At 33.6% G+C, this 18,280-nt stretch overlaps 2 protein-coding genes across 5 annotated transcripts in view; one reads left to right on the top strand and one right to left on the bottom strand.

The window, feature by feature from the left end:
• LOC126747863 (uncharacterized) overlaps window positions 1–18,280 on the top strand; it is a 97,679-nt gene that overhangs the window by 64,384 nt on the left and 15,015 nt on the right. For 3 of the 4 annotated variants that reach the window (XM_050456774.1, XM_050456773.1, XM_050456771.1), the window contains exons 1-3: window positions 9,542–9,675; window positions 15,298–15,465; window positions 17,695–17,842. In XM_050456774.1, the coding sequence (XP_050312731.1) occupies window positions 15,351–15,465; window positions 17,695–17,842 (263 nt within the window). In that variant the 5' untranslated portion in view covers window positions 9,542–9,675; window positions 15,298–15,350. Of the gene's footprint in view, window positions 1–9,541; window positions 9,676–15,297; window positions 15,466–17,694; window positions 17,843–18,280 lie in introns of those variants that run through there. The other variant, XM_050456772.1, reaches the window with a different exon arrangement.
• On the bottom strand, window positions 5,625–6,581 carry LOC126747869 (uncharacterized). Its single transcript, XM_050456785.1, has one exon. The coding sequence runs from the start codon at window positions 6,487–6,489 to the stop codon at window positions 5,683–5,685; it is 807 nt and encodes a 268-aa protein (XP_050312742.1). The 5' UTR covers window positions 6,490–6,581; the 3' UTR covers window positions 5,625–5,682.

The raw sequence follows: 18,280 nt of genomic DNA, 5'->3' as shown, positions 1-18,280 counted from the left end.
ATGCCAGGGCCGCGGCACAGACAAACCGCATGAGAGCGTTTGTCAAAAAGCCAAAATAAAACGCCGCTACACTTGATCTTTTTGAAGGCGAAACGTCGAAATTTCCACCTGACGAATCGACTTAATGACGCTCCCTAGGGATAATACTCTCGTTAAATTCACGGGAAGACGTAGTAGTGGCTTATGTAGGCCGACCCTTTTAAATATAATTCCAGTGTAGTAATGGGGGTTTAAAAAAAAGGGATGTTACGTTCGATAACAGACCTTGAAGACTAGTCATTACGTATGTATTTTTGGGGATAAGTTGGGAATTATTGGGAATATTTTAATAGTTTTTTTACCGTAATAAAATATGGTTCCCGAGGATGGATTTGAGGGTAAAAACGTCGCTCTAGGTTAAAAACTTTGCGAGTTACAGCAGTTTTAGTTAAGGCATGTTTTTTTTTGTCAATTTTTAAAGTAAATGTTCACTTTTTTCGAGGATATTTTGAGAAGTAGTTGGAATTGGCATGAAAGGATTTTTGCTAAAGAAAGTGCATTTCTTTTGGAATATTTTGATGCTAAAATGTTTTTTTTACCTCAAAAACTTTTTGAGTTAGAGGCAATTTGGTTCGTCAAGGTCCGATTCCATGGTTCTTGTAGTTGCAATTGCAGTTTTTATTTTTTTTTAGATTTCCTATGGGAAATAGAGAGTTTTATTATAAGAGTTTTTTGATTAAATTTCCATGAGGAATACAGAGCAAAAAAAATTTTTGGATTCGGACAATTTTTCAAAATTTTCCAATTTTTAGCCAGTTTTGACCCGAAAACCGAAAAACGTCAATAACTCCTTTATTAGTCATTTTTCGAAAAAATGTATAAAACACTTTTATTTTTGCCCTTAAAGGTAAAATGCTTAAAGATAAAATGCATAATTCCAAACAACTTTTATATAAACAATATTTTTCTCAGACCCATAGATTTTTTGTAAAAAAATAAAATGCGATTTTTAAAAAAAAATCATAGGTAATGCAAGGGTTCTTATGGAAATAACCTTTTTATTTTTTTTTTAGCGTTCCTATGGGAAATAGAGAGTTTTGGTATAAGAGTTTTTTGATTGGTTTTTTATGAGGAATACAGAGCAAAAAAATTTTTTGGATTCGGACAATTTTTCAAAATTTTCCAATTTTTAGCTAGTTTTGACCCGAAAACCGAAAAACGTCAATAACTCCTTTATTAGTCATTTTTCGAAAAAATGTATAAAACACTTTTATTTTTGCCCTTAAAGGTAGTATCCATTGCAAAATTAAAAACTCTAAAATTTCCCATAGATTTTGAGGAAATTGAGTTTTTTGGTTTTGAGGTTTTTTGGGATTTTCTCCCACTGTATTAAAAATAAAATTATAATTTTAATTTATTAAGATAAAATGCATAATTCCAAACAACTTTTGTATAAACAATATTTTTCTCAAACCCATAGATTTTTTGTAAAAAAATAAAATGCGATTTTTAAAAAAAAATCATAGGTAATGCAAGGGTTCTTATGGAAATAACCTTTTTATTTTTTTTTTAGCGTTCCTATGTGAAATAGAGAGTTTTGGTATAAGAGTTTTTTGATTGGTTTTTTATGAGGAATACAGAGCAAAAAAATTTTTTGGATTCGGACAATTTTTCAAAATTTTCCAATTTTTAGCCAGTTTTGGTCCAAAACCAAAAAACGTCAATAACTCCTTTATTAGTCATTTTTCGAAAAAATGTCTAAGATACTTTTAACTTTGTCCTTAAAGGGAGCATCCATTGCAAAAATAAAAACTCTAAAATTTCCAATAGATTTTGAGAAAATTAAGTTTTTTGGTTTTGAAGTTTTTTGGGATTTTCTCCCACTGTATGAAAAATAAAATTATAATTTTTATTTCTACAGATACTCTGTATGATTCCAAACAACTTTTATATAAACAATATTTCTCTTAGACCCATAGATTTTTTGCAAAAAATTAAAAAGTGATTTTTAAAGAAAAATCATGGGGGTACCCCTTTAGATTCTATAATGCACACTTTTTATTTTTTTTTATCTTTCCTATAGAAAATAGAGAGTTTTCGTATAAGACTTTTTTGATTGAATCTTCATGAGGAATCCACCGCAAAAATTTTTTTTTTTAATTCGGACAATTTTTCAAAATTTTCCAATTTTTAGCCAGTTTTGACCCCAAAGCCGAAAAACGTTAATAACTCCTTTATTAGTCATTTTTCGAAAAAATGTGTAAAATACTTTTTTTTTGCCCTTAAAGGGAGCACCCGATACAAAAATAAAAACTCTAAAATTTCCCATAGATTTTGCAAAAAACATGCATAATTCCAAAACTTCGGACCGCCATGGCCAGGACCCGCATTATTAATTTCTCGAATAATAATAACAATAATCGACTTCCAAGACTCTATTGCGGCACTCTGGTGCAATCAAAAGAAAACTGCCGTCGCTCTTTTTCCGATTTCCCTATTATCGAATCGGAAACTGGTCTGGGGAGGGGGGTGGGAAGAGGGAAAAGAAGCAATTTGCCTCCTTCCTTGCTTTCGGTTATCACGAAATCCAATTATCACCTCGTCCTCAAATCCGGGAATTTTCGTTTTAAATGATATGCCACATGCAACGGTGTCAACCCAGGGGGCAGGGGGTGGAACACCCTCTTTTTTGAACAGAAAATCTGCAGTCCATTTTCAGTGGAATTTTTAATAATTAAATGCGGAGGTGCATTTCCTCTTTTCCGTGACGTTTTCCGGAAATGGACGCGTCAAATGCTCCCTTTAAAGTAACGCTTCTGGTTAAATTTCGTTGCTTAAGGTGCTGCTGCACTTTCCCAGTTGTGGGAACGGTTCCGGAAAAACTGACCGGGGCGATTTTCTTGAAACTAATGGAAATGGAAGCCACATATAGGTATAAGGGCTGAAAGAAATCCCTTTGAAATTGGCCCTACGGGAGTGGAGTTTTCGCGTGTCAAGTTAATTGAGAAGACACTCTTTATTTTTCATTTTCTATTTATTCGTCTACGGTTCATCTACTTACAATACAAAGTTTATTATTATCAAAAGTAACTAGCTTATATCTAGACTAAAATGATAAATATGCATGTGTAATAAATATATACTATATGTACAAGTTGCATGTATAGTTGCAATACAGAGCGATGCGGCAAGTGAATTTTCAAATTAAAGGGATTTTTTAGGTACTTGGAGGACGTTTGCGAGAAAGGTATTGGAGCGATTTACTTGAAACTTATGGAAGTTGATGTCTTATATAGGAGTGAGGTCTGAAAGATTTTTTTTTGAAATCCGCTCAATGGAAATGGAGTTTTCGCACGATACTATGTTGAAAAATAGTGATTTTGCAAAAAAATTTCTTACTGGTAAGGTGTGTGGGGTGGGCGGGGGGCTAGGGGTAGTCTTTTGCAAAAACGGTTTTTATGTATAAAATAAAAATTATTTTTTACCAAAATTACCTTTACACCCCCCACCCACCCCACACAGTTTATCAGTAAGAAATTCTTTAGCAAACTCACTATTTTTCACAATAATATTGCGAAAACTCCACTTCCATTAAGCGGATTTTAAAATAAAATTCTTTCAGACCTTACCGCTATTCAAGACATCAATCTCCATAAGTTTCAAAAAAATCGCTTTACTAGGTTCCTCGCAAACGTTTTCCGAGTACCTAAAAAAACCCTTTAATTTGAAAATTCACTTGCCACATCACTCTGTATTGCAACTATACATGTCACACTCCTATATCGCTTTACGAGAGAGAGACAGAGACAGATCATGTCCACCAATATTGGAAGACTCGTTGACGTTCCTACTTGGCTAACAAATGACGTCACTGTCTTATCGCTTCATAAGAGTTAATATTGAAAGCATGTTCTTGAATATTGACAAGTGAATTTTTAAATTAAAAGGTTTTTTAGGTACTTGAGGAACGTTTGCAAGAAACGTGTTGGAGCGATTTATTTGAAACTTATGGAAGTTGATGTCCTGTATACTGGTGAGGTCTGAAAGAATTTTTGTTTAAATCGGCTTAATGAAAGTGGAGTTTTTGCACGATACTATTTAGAAAAATAGTGATTTTGCAAAGGAATTTCTTACGGGTAAACTGTATGGGGTGGGTGGGGGGTGTACGGGTAGTGTTGTTAAAAAACGGTTTTTATATTATATAAAATAACCCTCTTTACAAAAAACTTCCCTTACACCCCCCACCCACCCCAAACCTGTACCCAGTAAAAAATTCTTCTAAAAAATCACTGTTTTTTCATTCATAATACCTGATCTACTATAATTTTTTTTTTGTACTAAATGCACAAGTTTGATATTTCTTTATGGAATAAAAAAACGTACTACAAACAACCGAGTTATACCGTTGGAAAGGTCGTTCTTTTGTCTTTAAAACGAGATATCACTCATAAAAATCGATAATCTACAGGGTGAGCTACATCTAAAAGTATCCACCCCCCTTTTAATAACGTTCCATCTAAGGCACACTGAGCTGTATGTAGAAGCGGTTCCGGAAAAAATGGCTGGACCGATTTTGCCGAAACTTACACAAATTGAAGCCCTATATAGGCATAAGGGCTGAAAGAAATCCCTTTGAAATTCACCCAACGGAAGTGGAGTTTTTGCACGATACTGTTTTGAAAAATAGTGATTTTGCAAAAGAATTTTTTACTGGTAAACTGTGTGGGGTGGGTGGGGGGTGTAAAGGTAATTTTCTTAAAAAACGGTTTTTATTTAATACAAAAAAAACCGTTTTTACAAAAGACTACCCGTAGCCCCCCACCCACCCCACACTGTTTTCTAGCAAGAAATTCTTCTGCAAAATTATTGTTTTTCAAAATAGAATGCATGGTCAAGAGATTATTTTATTGATAATATTTGATATAAAAACACTGTTTTTGTACTAAATATTTAGATAAAAAAATTATATCAAATTGAACTATTATATAGCATATACATAATTAACAAATATTAAATCAAAAACAAAATTTTCCTCCAAAATATATATTTTCTGCAAAAATCCAGTTTTTCATATATACCCTCCTTACACCCCCCCGCCCACCCCACACATTTATTCAGTAAAAAATTCTTTAAAAAAATCAGTGTTCAATCAAAATGTAGCAGTTCCATGTACAGTTACAATACAGAGTGATGTGGCAAGCGAATTTTCAAATTAAAGAGTTTTTTGGGTACTTGGAGAGCGTTTGCGAGAAACCAAGTGGAGCGATTTTTTTGAAACTTATGGAGATTGATGTCTTGTATAGGGGTGAGGTCTGAAAGAAGTTTTTTTAAAATCGGTTCATTGGAAATAGAGTTTTCGCACGATAAGTTGCTCAACATTTTGGACGGACGTTGCTTCATCACTTAAACGGCCCTCAAGGATGAACCGTTTTATTTATCATAAAGGGGGTTTTAGGAGATCGTTCTCAGTAAACGCACCTTCCTTTTTTATTAAAACCATTTTTTGCTAAAAAAACTTCTTCATTATGAAAACACCTTGGAAGTGTCTAAATAATTTAACAAAAAAAAACTTTTGGCACGACAATTACAAGAGAACTATAGACCCTTTTTATAAATCACCCTAGTGAATCTAATAAAACCATAGATCATTTTAAATTAAATTAGTTTAATTATTGAATAATAATTCTAATAAATAAAAGTGATTTATTCACCCAATGGGTCATCTGAACCCCCGAACGTTTTACTAAATACACATTTCCTTAAGTGATAAAGTCCCACCGCTATACACCTACCGATAACAACAAAAGCAACTTGAGCAAACACCGCAGTGCATATCAGCCTCGGCTGGCTAAAGTCCAACATTTTATACAAACATTTGGCGTCATTTAATATCGACTTACCACCTGACTTATAATAAACATAAGCGAACAGTAAGTAAATAAGACTTAACGCGATCGAGTAAACGACATGCGCGAATCTCACGGGGGTCCTGGTTACCAACAGATCCGTCACCGCCACCATAAACACCCACAAGTGCAAGACAGAGGTGGAAACGCTGAACGGTCTCTTTTCATAAAAACTCACCAAGGACCAGTATCCGGCGCTGACAGCAAAAGAGAGATCAAAGGCAACACTGCTCGCGATAAACTGACATTTATAAAGAACGTTGCTCGATACAGCTTCAACACGTTCATCCATAGCAACTTCCTGAATAAACCTCGTTAAAGCATTAACGAGACTGAGCACTGACCAAGTGATATTCACAATCAGGCCCCAGTAAGTGAAGAATATGACGAACATCAGCTTCCTTGTGATCGGCAAATCGGCTCTGAAGTGCAGGTATAGGATCACGTAGAAGAATCCGGTGTTCAGGAGTCGGTAGAGTAAATACCCCAGTGCGATTTTCGCGTCGGTTTGCCATTGAGGTAGGAAAAAGTCCTCCGGATCGTCGTGTTTGTATAGCAAGTCGGAGGTGGGGATTTTCTGGATGAGCCACTTGAGTGGGGGCATTTTGTGACAACTATTGTCAAACAAAGTGACAGTGGGTTCGGGAGCGGAACTCACATCGGAAAGTGTCGTTGATGGGTCGGGCTAAAGGCACTTTGGTGTGCGCGAAAACTCCACTTTTATTCAAGGGGATTTTTTTCAGACCTTATGCTTATACAGGACATCAACTTCCATAAGTTTCAAAGAAATTGCTCCACTAGGTTTCTCGTAAACGCTCTCTAAGTAGCTAAAAAACTTTTTGATTTGAGAATTCACTTGCCACATCACTCTGTATTGCAACTATACATGCAACATGTACATTTTGATTGAACACTGATTTTTTGGAAGAATTTTTTACTGGTAAACTGTGTGGGGTGGGTGGGGGGGTAAGGAGGGTGTATATAAAAAACTGGATTTTTGCAAAAAATAATTATTTTAGAGGAAAAATTCATTTTTTATTTCATATTTGTTAATTATGTATATATTATATATTACTTAAATTTAATATAATTTTTTTATCTAAATATTTAATACAAAAACAGTCAGTGTTTTTATATTAAATATTATTAATAAAATAATCTCTTGATCATACATTCTATTTTGAAAAACAATGATTTTGCAAAAGATATTGTTACTAGTAAACAGTGTGGGGTGGGTGGGGGGCTAAGGGTAGTCTTTTGTAAAAACGGTGATTTTGTATAAAATAAAAACCATTTTTTAACAAAATTACCCTTACACCCCCCACCCACCCCACACAGTTTACCAGTAAGAAATTCCTTTGCAAAATCACTATTTTTCTAAATAGTATCGTGCAAAAACTCCACTTCCATTAAGCGGATTTTTAAAAAAATTATTTCAGACCTCACCTCTATACAAGACATTAATCTGCAAAAGTTTTAAAAAAATCGCTTCACTAGGTTTCTCGCAAACGTTCTTCAAGTACCTAAAAAACCCTTTAATTTGAGAATTCACTTGCCACATCACTCTGTATTGCAACTATACATGCAACTGGTACATTTTGATTGAACACTGATTTTTTGAAAGAATTTTTTACTGGATAAATGTATGGGGTGGCGGTGGGGAGGAAAAGAGGGTGTAAATGAAAAACGGAATTATTGCATAAATTTTCTTTTTTCAAATTGAAGGGTTTTTTAGGTATTTAGAGAACGTTTGCGAAAAACCTAGTAAAGCAATATTTTTGAAACTTATAGAAGTTGATGTCTTATATGGGCATAAGGTCTGAAAGAAATTCCCTTGAAATTCACCCAACAGCAGTGGAGTTTTTGCACCATATTATTTTGAAAAATAGTGATTTTGCAAAAGAATACCTTACTGGTAAACTGTGTAGGGCGGGTGGGGGGCTAAGGGTAGTCTTTTGTGAAAACGGTATTTTTGTATAAAATAAAAACCATTTTTTAACAAAATTATCCTTACACCCCCCACCCACCCCACACAGTTTTCCAGTAAGAAATCCTTTTGCAAAATCACTAATTTTCAAAAGATCCAATCAAATAGGTCAGTCCAAAATGTTGACTAACTTATAATGCAAAAACTCCACTTCCGTTGGGTGAATTTCAAAGGGATTTCTTTCAGCCCTTATACCCATATAAGGCTTCGATTTGTGTAAGTTTCGGCAAAATCGATCCAGTCAGTTTTTCCGGAACCGCTTCTACATACAGCTCTAGGTGCCTCAGATAGAACATTATTAAAAAAGGGGTGGATACTTTTAGATGTAGCTCACCCTGTAGAATATCGATTTTTATGAGTGATATCTCATTTTAAAGACAAATGAACGGCCTTTCGAACGGTATAACTCAGTCGTTTGCAGTACGTTTTTTTATGCCACAAAAAAATACCAAACTTGTACATTCAATAAAAAAAAAAAAATTATTGTAGATCGGATACTATGAATGAAAAACAGTGACTTTTTAGAAGAATTTCTTACTGGGTACATGTTTGGGGTGGATGGGGGGTGTAAGGGAAGTCTTTTATGAAAGCGGTATTTTTGTATAAAATTAAAACCATTTTTTAACAAAATTACGCATACACCCCCCACCCACCCCACACACTTTACCAGTAAGAAATTCTTTTGCAAAATCACAATTTTCCAAAATAGTGTCGTGCAAAAACTCCATTTTTTGTTGGGTGAATTTCAAGGGAATTTCTTTCAGACCTTATGCCCATATAAGACAACAGCTTCCATAAGTTTCAAGAAAATTGCTCCACTGGATTTTTTGCAAACGTTCTCTAAATACCTAAAAAACCCTTTAATTTGAAAGGAGGGTGTATTTGAAAAACAATGATTTTGCAGAAGAATTTCTTATTAGAAAACAGTGTAGGGTGGGTGGGGGGCTAAGGGTAATCTTTTGTAAAAAGGGTTATTTTTGTATAAAATTAAAACCATTTTTTAACAAAATTACCCTTACACCCCCCACCCACCCCACACACTTTACCAGTAAGAAATTCTGTTGCAAAATCACTATTTTTCAACATATTATCGTGCAAAAACTCCACTTCCATTAAACCGATTTTTAAAAAATTTCTTTCAGACCTCACTCTTATACAAGACATCAACTTCCATAAATTTCAAAAAAATCGCTTCACTACGTTCCTCACAAACGCTCTCCAAACCCCCAAAAAACCCTCTGATTTGAAAACTCACTTGCCACATCACCCTGTACGGCAACTATAAAAACCTCGACACTCGACCGGAATCCAATTCTACTTTGGCAAAAGAGCACCTCACCGAGTCGTAAAACAATGACCACCAAATGCTACCCCAAAACCTCCTCACCAAACACCCTTAAAAACGCAATTTTAACCTCCTCTCACGTTTCCTATGGGGGTAAAAAAGACCATTTTAATTAATCAACTTAAGGGAGTTACGACAAACGTAACTTTCGGTTACACAAAAAGCGGTCAAAACCGGTTGTAAAACGTCCATCAATCGCAACAAAACTTCGCACGGTTTCTTCGATTTGGACCGACTCCGCGCACGACGATTTTCGGCGGTTGGGTGGGGGGTGAGCGGGGGGGTCGAGGGAGTTTTCTTTGGCATTTTCCTTTGGGGAAAACCGTCGGGACCAGTCAGTCGCTCGGTCGCCCTCGGTCGGGACACAACGAACCGGGTTTTCCGGGAGAGCGCGAACGCGAGTTTTCCCACCGAAATCAAGTGCAGTGAGGCCAAAGTTCTTGCGACCTAAACCAAAGGTGAGTTCATCAAAATGTCCTCATATCTCGGTTATTGTGAGAGCTACAGGCTTGCCAGTGGCCTCATTGGAATCAGTGGAAAAAATGCATAATAGAACCGTTGGAATCGTGTAAATTGAGCCCATAGGGGCCGAGAAATTCGCCTTCAAAGTGTTCACTCAACAATGTTCTTTGACTTACCGAGAGATTTTGAAGCCTATCCATGGGTTCCAGAAGTGTCTTTCTATAAAGAGGTCTTCTACTAAAGCAGGTTTAACCCTTGTAAACGTCTTGGCATTTTTTAAAACCTCCCTTAAAGGTGGTTAAACCGATAAAAATCCCTTTTCCAGAGACACTCCTGCACATCAAAGGGTTTAAAGGAAAGTGGGTTATTACCGATCCAAGTTACTTTACGTGACTGGATGCACTTAAATCGTGTCGCGTATTTAAAATCGATACGAGGATGTTTTTAAGGTAGTAAAGTTCATTTACAGGGATTGAACTGACTTGACCAGACCGGTATAGTGTGCGATCTTTGACTGGAAAAACAGAGAGGAGGGCATGGAGTTTAAATAGCTTCTGACTGATGAGGCCTATAAGGATGAAACTTTCAGAGTATATTGACGGTGTTGCATGGTATCGTTTTGCAAAATTTCAGCTTTTTAGCTAAAGTGGTTCTTGGTTAAAAAAAAATTAATAATTGAGCGTCATGACTAATTAAATTATGCAACTATTCGATGTTTAAATTCAAATAACTCTTGACTGATGAGACCTAGAAAGATGAAACTTTTAGGGTATATACTCATTATTCAATGGCATCATTCCAATAAATTTCAATTTTCTTAATTAATTATTTATAATTTTAATTAATATTAAAAAAAATAATAATTTGACAGTGATGACCAATTAAAATATGCGATAATTTGATGTTCAAAATTAAAAAACTTTTGATTGATGAGACCTATAGTTACGAAACTTTCAGGTTAATTAGGCAGTACTTCAGACTATAATTCCAAAAAATTTCAACTTTCTAACTGAAGTGGTTCTTATTAAAAAAAAATAACAATAAATAACAGACATGGCCAATTAAATTATGCCTCACTGTGATGTTTAATTCCTAATAACTTCCGACTGATGAGGCCTATAAGGACGAAACTTTCAGGGTATATTCGCGGTGTTTTATGGCATCGTTCTGCAAAATTTCAGCTTTCTAGCTAAAGTGGTTGTTGGTTAAAAAAAATGTAATAATTGAGCGTCATGACTAATTAAATTATGCGGCGTGTTGATGTTTAAGGTTAAATAACTTCGAACTGATGAGGTCTATAAAAACGAAACTTTCAAGGTATATACTCATTACTCAATGGCATCATTCCAGTAAATTTCAATTTTCTTAATTAATTATTTATAATTTTAATTTGTAATTAAAAAAAATTAATAATTTGACAGTGACGACCAATTAAAATATGCGATAATTTGATGTTCAAAATTAAAAAACTTTTAATTGATGAGACCTATAGTTACGAAACTTTCAGGTTAATTAGGCAGTACTTCGGACTATAATTCCAGAAAATTTCAACTTTCTAACTAAAGTGGTTCTTATTAAAAAAAATAACAATAAATAACAGACATGGCCAATTAAATTATGCCTCACTGTGATGTTTAACTCCTAATAATTTCTGACTGATGAGGCCTATAAGGACGAAACTTTCAGGGTATATTCGCAGTGTTTTATGGCATCGTTCTGCAGAGTTTTAGCTTTTTAGCTAAAGTGGTTCTTGGTTAAAAAAAAAAAAATAATTGAGCGTCATGACTAAATAAATTATGCAACTATTCGATGTTTAAATTCAAATAACTCTTGACTGATGAGACCTAGAAAGATGAAACTTTTAGGGTATATACTCATTATTCAATGGCATCATTCCAGTAAATTTCAATTTTCTTAATTAATTATTTATAATTTTAATTAATAATTAAAAAAAATTAATAATTTGACAGTGATGATCAATTAAGATATGTGATAATTTGATGTTCAAAATTAAAAAACTTTTGATTGATGAGACCTATAGTTACGAAACTTTCAGGCTAATTAGGCAGTACTTCAGACTATAATTCCAGAAAATTTCAACTTTCTAACTAAAGTGGTTCTTATTAAAAAAAAATAACAATAAATAACAGACATGGCCAATTAAATTATGCCTCACTGTGGTGTTTAACTCCTAATAACTTCTGACTGATGAGGCCTATAAGGACGAAACTTTCAGGGGATATTTGCGGTGTTTTATGGCATCGTTCTGCAAAGTTTCAGCTTTCTAGCTAAAGTGGTTGTTGGTTAAAAAAAATGTAATAATTGAGCGTCATGACTAATTAAATTATGCGGCGTGTTGATGTTTAAGGTTAAATAACTTCGAACTGATGAGGTCTATAAGAACGAAACTTTCAGGGTATATACTCATTACTCAATGGCATCATTCCAGTAAATTTCAATTTTCTTAATTAATTATTTATAATTTTAATTTGTAATTAAAAAAAATTAATAATTTGACAGTGACGACCAATTAAAATATGCGATAATTTGATGTTCAAAATTAAAAAACTTTTAATTGATGAGACCTATAGTTACGAAACTTTCAGGTTAATTAGGCAGTACTTCGGACTATAATTCCAGAAAATTTCAACTTTCTAACTAAAGTGGTTCTTATTAAAAAAAATAACAATAAATAACAGACATGGCCAATTAAATTATGCCTCACTGTAATGTTTAACTCCTAATAATTTGTGACTGATGAGGCCTATAAGGACGAAACTTTCAGGGTATATTCGCAGTGTTTTATGGCATCGTTCTGCAGAGTTTTAGCTTTTTAGCTAAAGTGGTTCTTGGTTAAAAAAAAAAAATAATTGAGCGTCATGACTAAATAAATTATGCAACTATTCGATGTTTAAATTCAAATAACTCTTGACTGATGAGACCTAGAAAGATGAAACTTTTAGGGTATATACTCATTATTCAATGGCATCATTCCAGTAAATTTCAATTTTCTTAATTAATTATTTATAATTTTAATTAATAATTAAAAAAAATAATAATTTGACAGTGATGATCCATTAAGATATGCGATAATTTGATGTTCAAAATTAAAAAACTTTTGATTGATGAGACCTATAGTTACGAAACTTTCAGGTTAATTAGGCAGTACTTCGGACTATAATTCCAGAAAATTTCAACTTTCTAACTAAAGTGGTTCTAATTAAAAAAAAATAACAATAAATAACAGACATGGCCAATTAAATTATGCCTCACTGTAATGTTTAACTCCTAATAATTTCTGACTGATGAGGCCTATAAGGACGAAACTTTCAGGGTATATTCGCGGTGTCTTATGGCATCGTTCTGCAAAGTTTCAGCTTTTTCGCTAAAGTGCTTCTTGGTTAAAAAAAAATTAATAATTGAGCGTCATGACTAATTAAATTATGCGGCGTGTTGATGTTTAAGGTTAAATAACTTCGAACTGATGAGGTCTATAAGAACGAAACTTTCAGGGTATATACTCATTACTCAATGGCATCATTCCAGTAAATTTCAATTTTCTTAATTAATTATTTATAATTTTAATTTGTAATTAAAAAAAATTAATAATTTGACAGTGACGACCAATTAAAATATACGATAATTTGATGTTCAAAATTAAAAAACTTTTGATTGATGAGACCTATAGTTACGAAACTTTCAGGTTAATTAGGCAGTACTTCGGACTATAATTTCAGAAAATTTCAACTTTCTAACTGAAGTGGTTCTTATTAAAAAAAAATAACAATAAATAACAGACATGGCCAATTAAATTATGCCTCACTGTGATGTTTAATTCCTAATAACTTCCGACTGATGAGGCCTATAAGGACGAAACTTTCAGGGTATATTCGCGGTGTTTTATGGCATCGTTCTGCAAAATTTCAGCTTTCTAGCTAAAGTGGTTGTTGGTTAAAAAAAATGTAATAATTGAGCGTCATGACTAATTAAATTATGCGGCGTGTTGATGTTTAAGGTTAAATAACTTCGAACTGATGAGGTCTATAAGAACGAAACTTTCAGGGTATATACTCATTACTCAATGGCATCATTCCAGTAAATTTCAATTTTCTTAATTAATTATTTATAATTTTAATTTGTAATTAAAAAAAATTAATAATTTGACAGTGACGACCAATTAAAATATGCGATAATTTGATGTTCAAAATTAAAAAACTTTTAATTGATGAGACCTATAGTTACGAAACTTTCAGGTTAATTAGGCAGTACTTCGGACTATAATTCCAGAAAATTTCAACTTTCTAACTAAAGTGGTTCTTATTAAAAAAAATAACAATAAATAACAGACATGGCCAATTAAATTATGCCTCACTGTAATGTTTAACTCCTAATAATTTGTGACTGATGAGGCCTATAAGGACGAAACTTTCAGGGTATATTCGCAGTGTTTTATGGCATCGTTCTGCAAATTTTCAGCTTTTTAGCTAAAGTGGTTGTTAGTTAAAAAAAAATTTAATAATTGAGCGTCATGACTAATTAAATTATGCGGCCTGTTGACGTTTAAGGTTAAATAACTTCGGACTGATGAGACCTATAAGACTGAAACTTTCAAGATAAATGAACAGTACCCTATTAAGTTTATGCAGAAAATTTCAGTTTTCGAGCTAAATTAATTAAAATTTAAAAAAATAAATAAATGAACGCCATGTCTAATTAAATTATGCAACCATTCGATGTTTAAATTTAAATAACTCTTGACTGGTGAGACCTATAAGCACGAAACTTTCAGGGCAAATAGCCACTACATTATAGCATCATCACAGAAAATTTCAACTTCCTAGCTAAATTAATTATTAACCAAAAAAAAATAATTATTTGACAGTCATGACCAATTAAATTATGCACCATTAAAATGTTTAAAATTGAATAACTTTTGACTGAGGATACCTACAACCACGAAACTTTCAGGATATATAGTGACAACCTCACAGCGCCATTCCAGAAAATTCCAACAGAATTTGACCGTTACAGGAGCAACAATTTTATTTTATATAGCGCGCATCGGGTATCCTATCGACCGTTCGTTTTCGATACAAACAACTTGGACGTATGCAGGGAAGCATCAATAAAGCTCTTTTGTTTTATTGAAATTTATTGTCTGGATTAAGCAAACACTACCTGAAGTCCCATTAAGGCCTTGCCAGGCCCGCTTGACCCTGCTCCTTCCAGGATCAGTTAGTAACTTTTCCATTTTCCCTAATTACTTAATAAACCTAATTGTTAACGTCGTTAGTAACTTTCCAGGGAAATCGATGCGGGCAATTAGACGAATATTTCCAGGATTGCTTAAGTTTGGCAATCAGGATCGACTAAAATCGCAGGTGGTGCGTTTCCATTATTTCCAGGGACAAATCAATATCCGATCCAGGATTTAATGAAAATTCTATTAAACGTTTTTAAATGTTCCCGCCCTGTCACTTGACCGTGACAGCTGACGTTTAAAGTGCCAGTTGGCAACCCTGGCACTTGCCACTGACAGCTGACATTTTTGAAATTTAAGCGGGAATTTTGCTTTGATGAAATTTCATCATTACAACTGGTCTTTTCTATTGTTTCAGATTAACGTAGATGCTGTTACGATGTCACCTGGACGTTAATTATTGAGGAAAAAATGCTGAATAGAAGTGCCTCGTCCAGGAGACGTCGTGCTTCCCGATCGGCCGCTTCCTCTCCCGGACAACCTGCGGGAAGACCAAGCGGTAGCAGATCGGCTGCGACTAGTCCATGTAAGCAAAAACTATCAAAATTTAAATAAGTTTTTACTGATGAGACCTAGAGGTACGAAACTTTCAGGGTAAATACTCGGGACCTTGGACTATCAGTCTGGAAAATTTCAGCTTTCTAGCTTAAGTGGTTCTTGGTTAAAAAAATTAGTAAATGAACGTCATGACTAATTAAGTTATGCACCAATTTGATGTTTAGAGCTAAATAACTTTTGACTGAGGAGTCCTAGAAAAACGAAACTTTTAGGGTGAATACTCGGGACCTTAGAATATCAGTCTGGAAAATTTTAGCTTTCTAGTTTAAGTAGATCTTGGTTAAAAAAATTAGTAGATGAACGTCATGACTAATTAAGTTATTCACTTATTTGGTGTTTAGGACTGAATAATTTTTGACTGATGAGGCCTAGAAGTACGAAACTTTTAGGGTATATACTGAGGACCTTAGACCATTAGGCTTAAAAATTTGAAGTGTTTAGCTAAATTTATTCTTAATTAAAAAAAATAGTAATTGAACATTCTTATTAATTAAATTATGCAAAAATTTTAACTTTAGACTTGAATAACTTTTGACTGATGAGACCTAGACGTACGAAACTTTCAGGGTAAATACTCGGGACCTTAGACTATCAGTCTGGAAAATTTTAGCTTTCTAGTTTAAGTAGATCTTGGTTAAAAAAATTAGTAATTAAACGTCATGACTAATTAAATCATGCACTAATTTGATGTTTAGAGCTAAATAACTTTTGACTGATGAGACCTAGAAGTACGAAACTTTCAGGGTATATACTGAGGACCTTAGACCATTAGGCTTAAAAATTTGAAGTTTTTAGCTAAATTTATTCTTAATTAAAAAAAATAGTAATTGAACATTCTTATTAATTAAATTATGCACACATTCAAAGTTTAGACTTAAATAACTTTTGACTGATGAGACCTAGAAAAACGAAACTTTCAGGGTGAATACTCGTGACCTTGGACTATCAGTCTGGAAATTTTCAACTTTCTAGCTTAAGTAGCTTTTGGTTAAAAAAATTAGTGAATGAACGTCATGACTAATTAAGTTAATTAAGTTAAGTTAATTTAATGTTTAGAGCCATGTAACTTTTGACTGAAGAGACCTAGAAAAACGAAACTTTCAGGGTGAATACTCGGGACTTTAGACTATCAGTATGAAAAACTTGAGCTTTCTAGCTTAAGTAGATCTTAGTTAAAAAAAATAGTGATTGAACATTCTAATTAATTAAATTATGCACACATTCAAAGTTTAGACTTAAATAACTTTTGACTGATGAGACCTAGAAGTACGAAACTTTCAGGGTAAATACTCGGGACCTTGGACTGTCAATCTGAAAAATTTCAGTTTTTTAGCTTAAGTAGATCTTAGCTAAAAAAAATTAGTAATTAAACGTCATGACTAATTAAATCATGCACTAATTTGATGTTTAGAGCTAAATAACTTTTGACTGATGAGACCTAAAAAGACGAAACTTTCAGGGTATATACTGAGGACCTTAGACCATTGGGCTTAAAAACTTGAAGTGTTTAGCTAAATTTATTCTTAATAAAAAAAAATAGTAATTGAACATTCTTATTAAATTAATTATGCACAAATTTAAAGTTTAGACTTGAATAACTTTTGACTGAGGAGACCTAGAAAAACGAAACTTTCAGGGTAAATACTTGGGACCTTAGACTATCGGTCTGGAAAATTTCAGCTTTTTAGCTTAAGTAGATCTTAGCTAAAAAAAATTAGTAATTAAACGTCATGACTAATTAAATCATGCACTAATTTGATGTTTAGAGCTAAATAACTTTTGACTGATGAGACCTAAAAAGACGAAACTTTCAGGGTATATACTGAGGACCTTAGACCATTGAGCTTCAAAATTTGAAGTTTTTAGCTAAATTTATTCTTAATTAAAAAAAATAGTAATTGAACATTCTTATTAATTAAATTATGCACACATTCGAAGTTTAGACTTAAATAACTTTTGACTGATGAGACCTAGAAGTACGAAACTTTCAGGGTAAATTCTCGGGACCTTAGACTATCAGTATGAAAATTTTCAGCTTTCTATCTAAAGCAGTTCCTTATAAAAAAAATTAATAATTAAACACCATGACCAATTAAACTATACCCCAATTTGATCTTTAACCTCGAATAACTCTTGACTGTTGAGACGTAGGGGCACGAAACTTTCAAGACAAATAGTCCCTAATGTTGTCTTGCAGGTCGTAGGGCCAGCATCGCGGTCTCCCCCATAGATGGCGACAGGGGCGAGGAATTGGACAAGGGCAGGAGCCCACGTCACAGCATCATTCCCAACATCGCCCTAACCGAAACCAGGGATGACAGTTTGGAAGAGATACCGCGTTACCGGTAAGTCTTTATACGGGGGTTTCTTGATTGTTGTGACGCGTATGTGGTACACGCGGCCCAGCAAGGTAATTTTGCATTAATAAATATTTTGCGAAAAAAACGGTTTTTTCCCCATTTTGGCTGATATCTCAGTTTCTGTTGGTGCTATCGTATTTTTCCTAATAACCAAACTTAATGAGAATTAAATTTCCTTTAAAAAACCTTTATATGACTTTTATGTAACCCTAACGGTTTCCAAGATATTTTGGAGTTTATATTTATTTAGTTACTAGTGACCACCTGCACATTTTGCGTGATATCTCACTTTCCGTTAGTCCTACCGTATTTTTCCTAATAACCAAACTTAATAAGAATTAAATTTCCTTTAAAAAACCTCTATACGACTTTTATGTAACCCTAACAGTTTCCAAGATATTTTAGACTTTATGTTTATTTAGT

Source organism: Anthonomus grandis, chromosome 20, assembly GCF_022605725.1.
Source record: "Anthonomus grandis grandis chromosome 20, icAntGran1.3, whole genome shotgun sequence".
In the NCBI taxonomy this organism is placed as follows: Eukaryota; Metazoa; Arthropoda; class Insecta; order Coleoptera; family Curculionidae; genus Anthonomus; species Anthonomus grandis.
The sequence above is the reverse complement of the archived record's forward strand: the minus strand, read 5'-3'. Positions and strand labels throughout refer to the sequence as shown.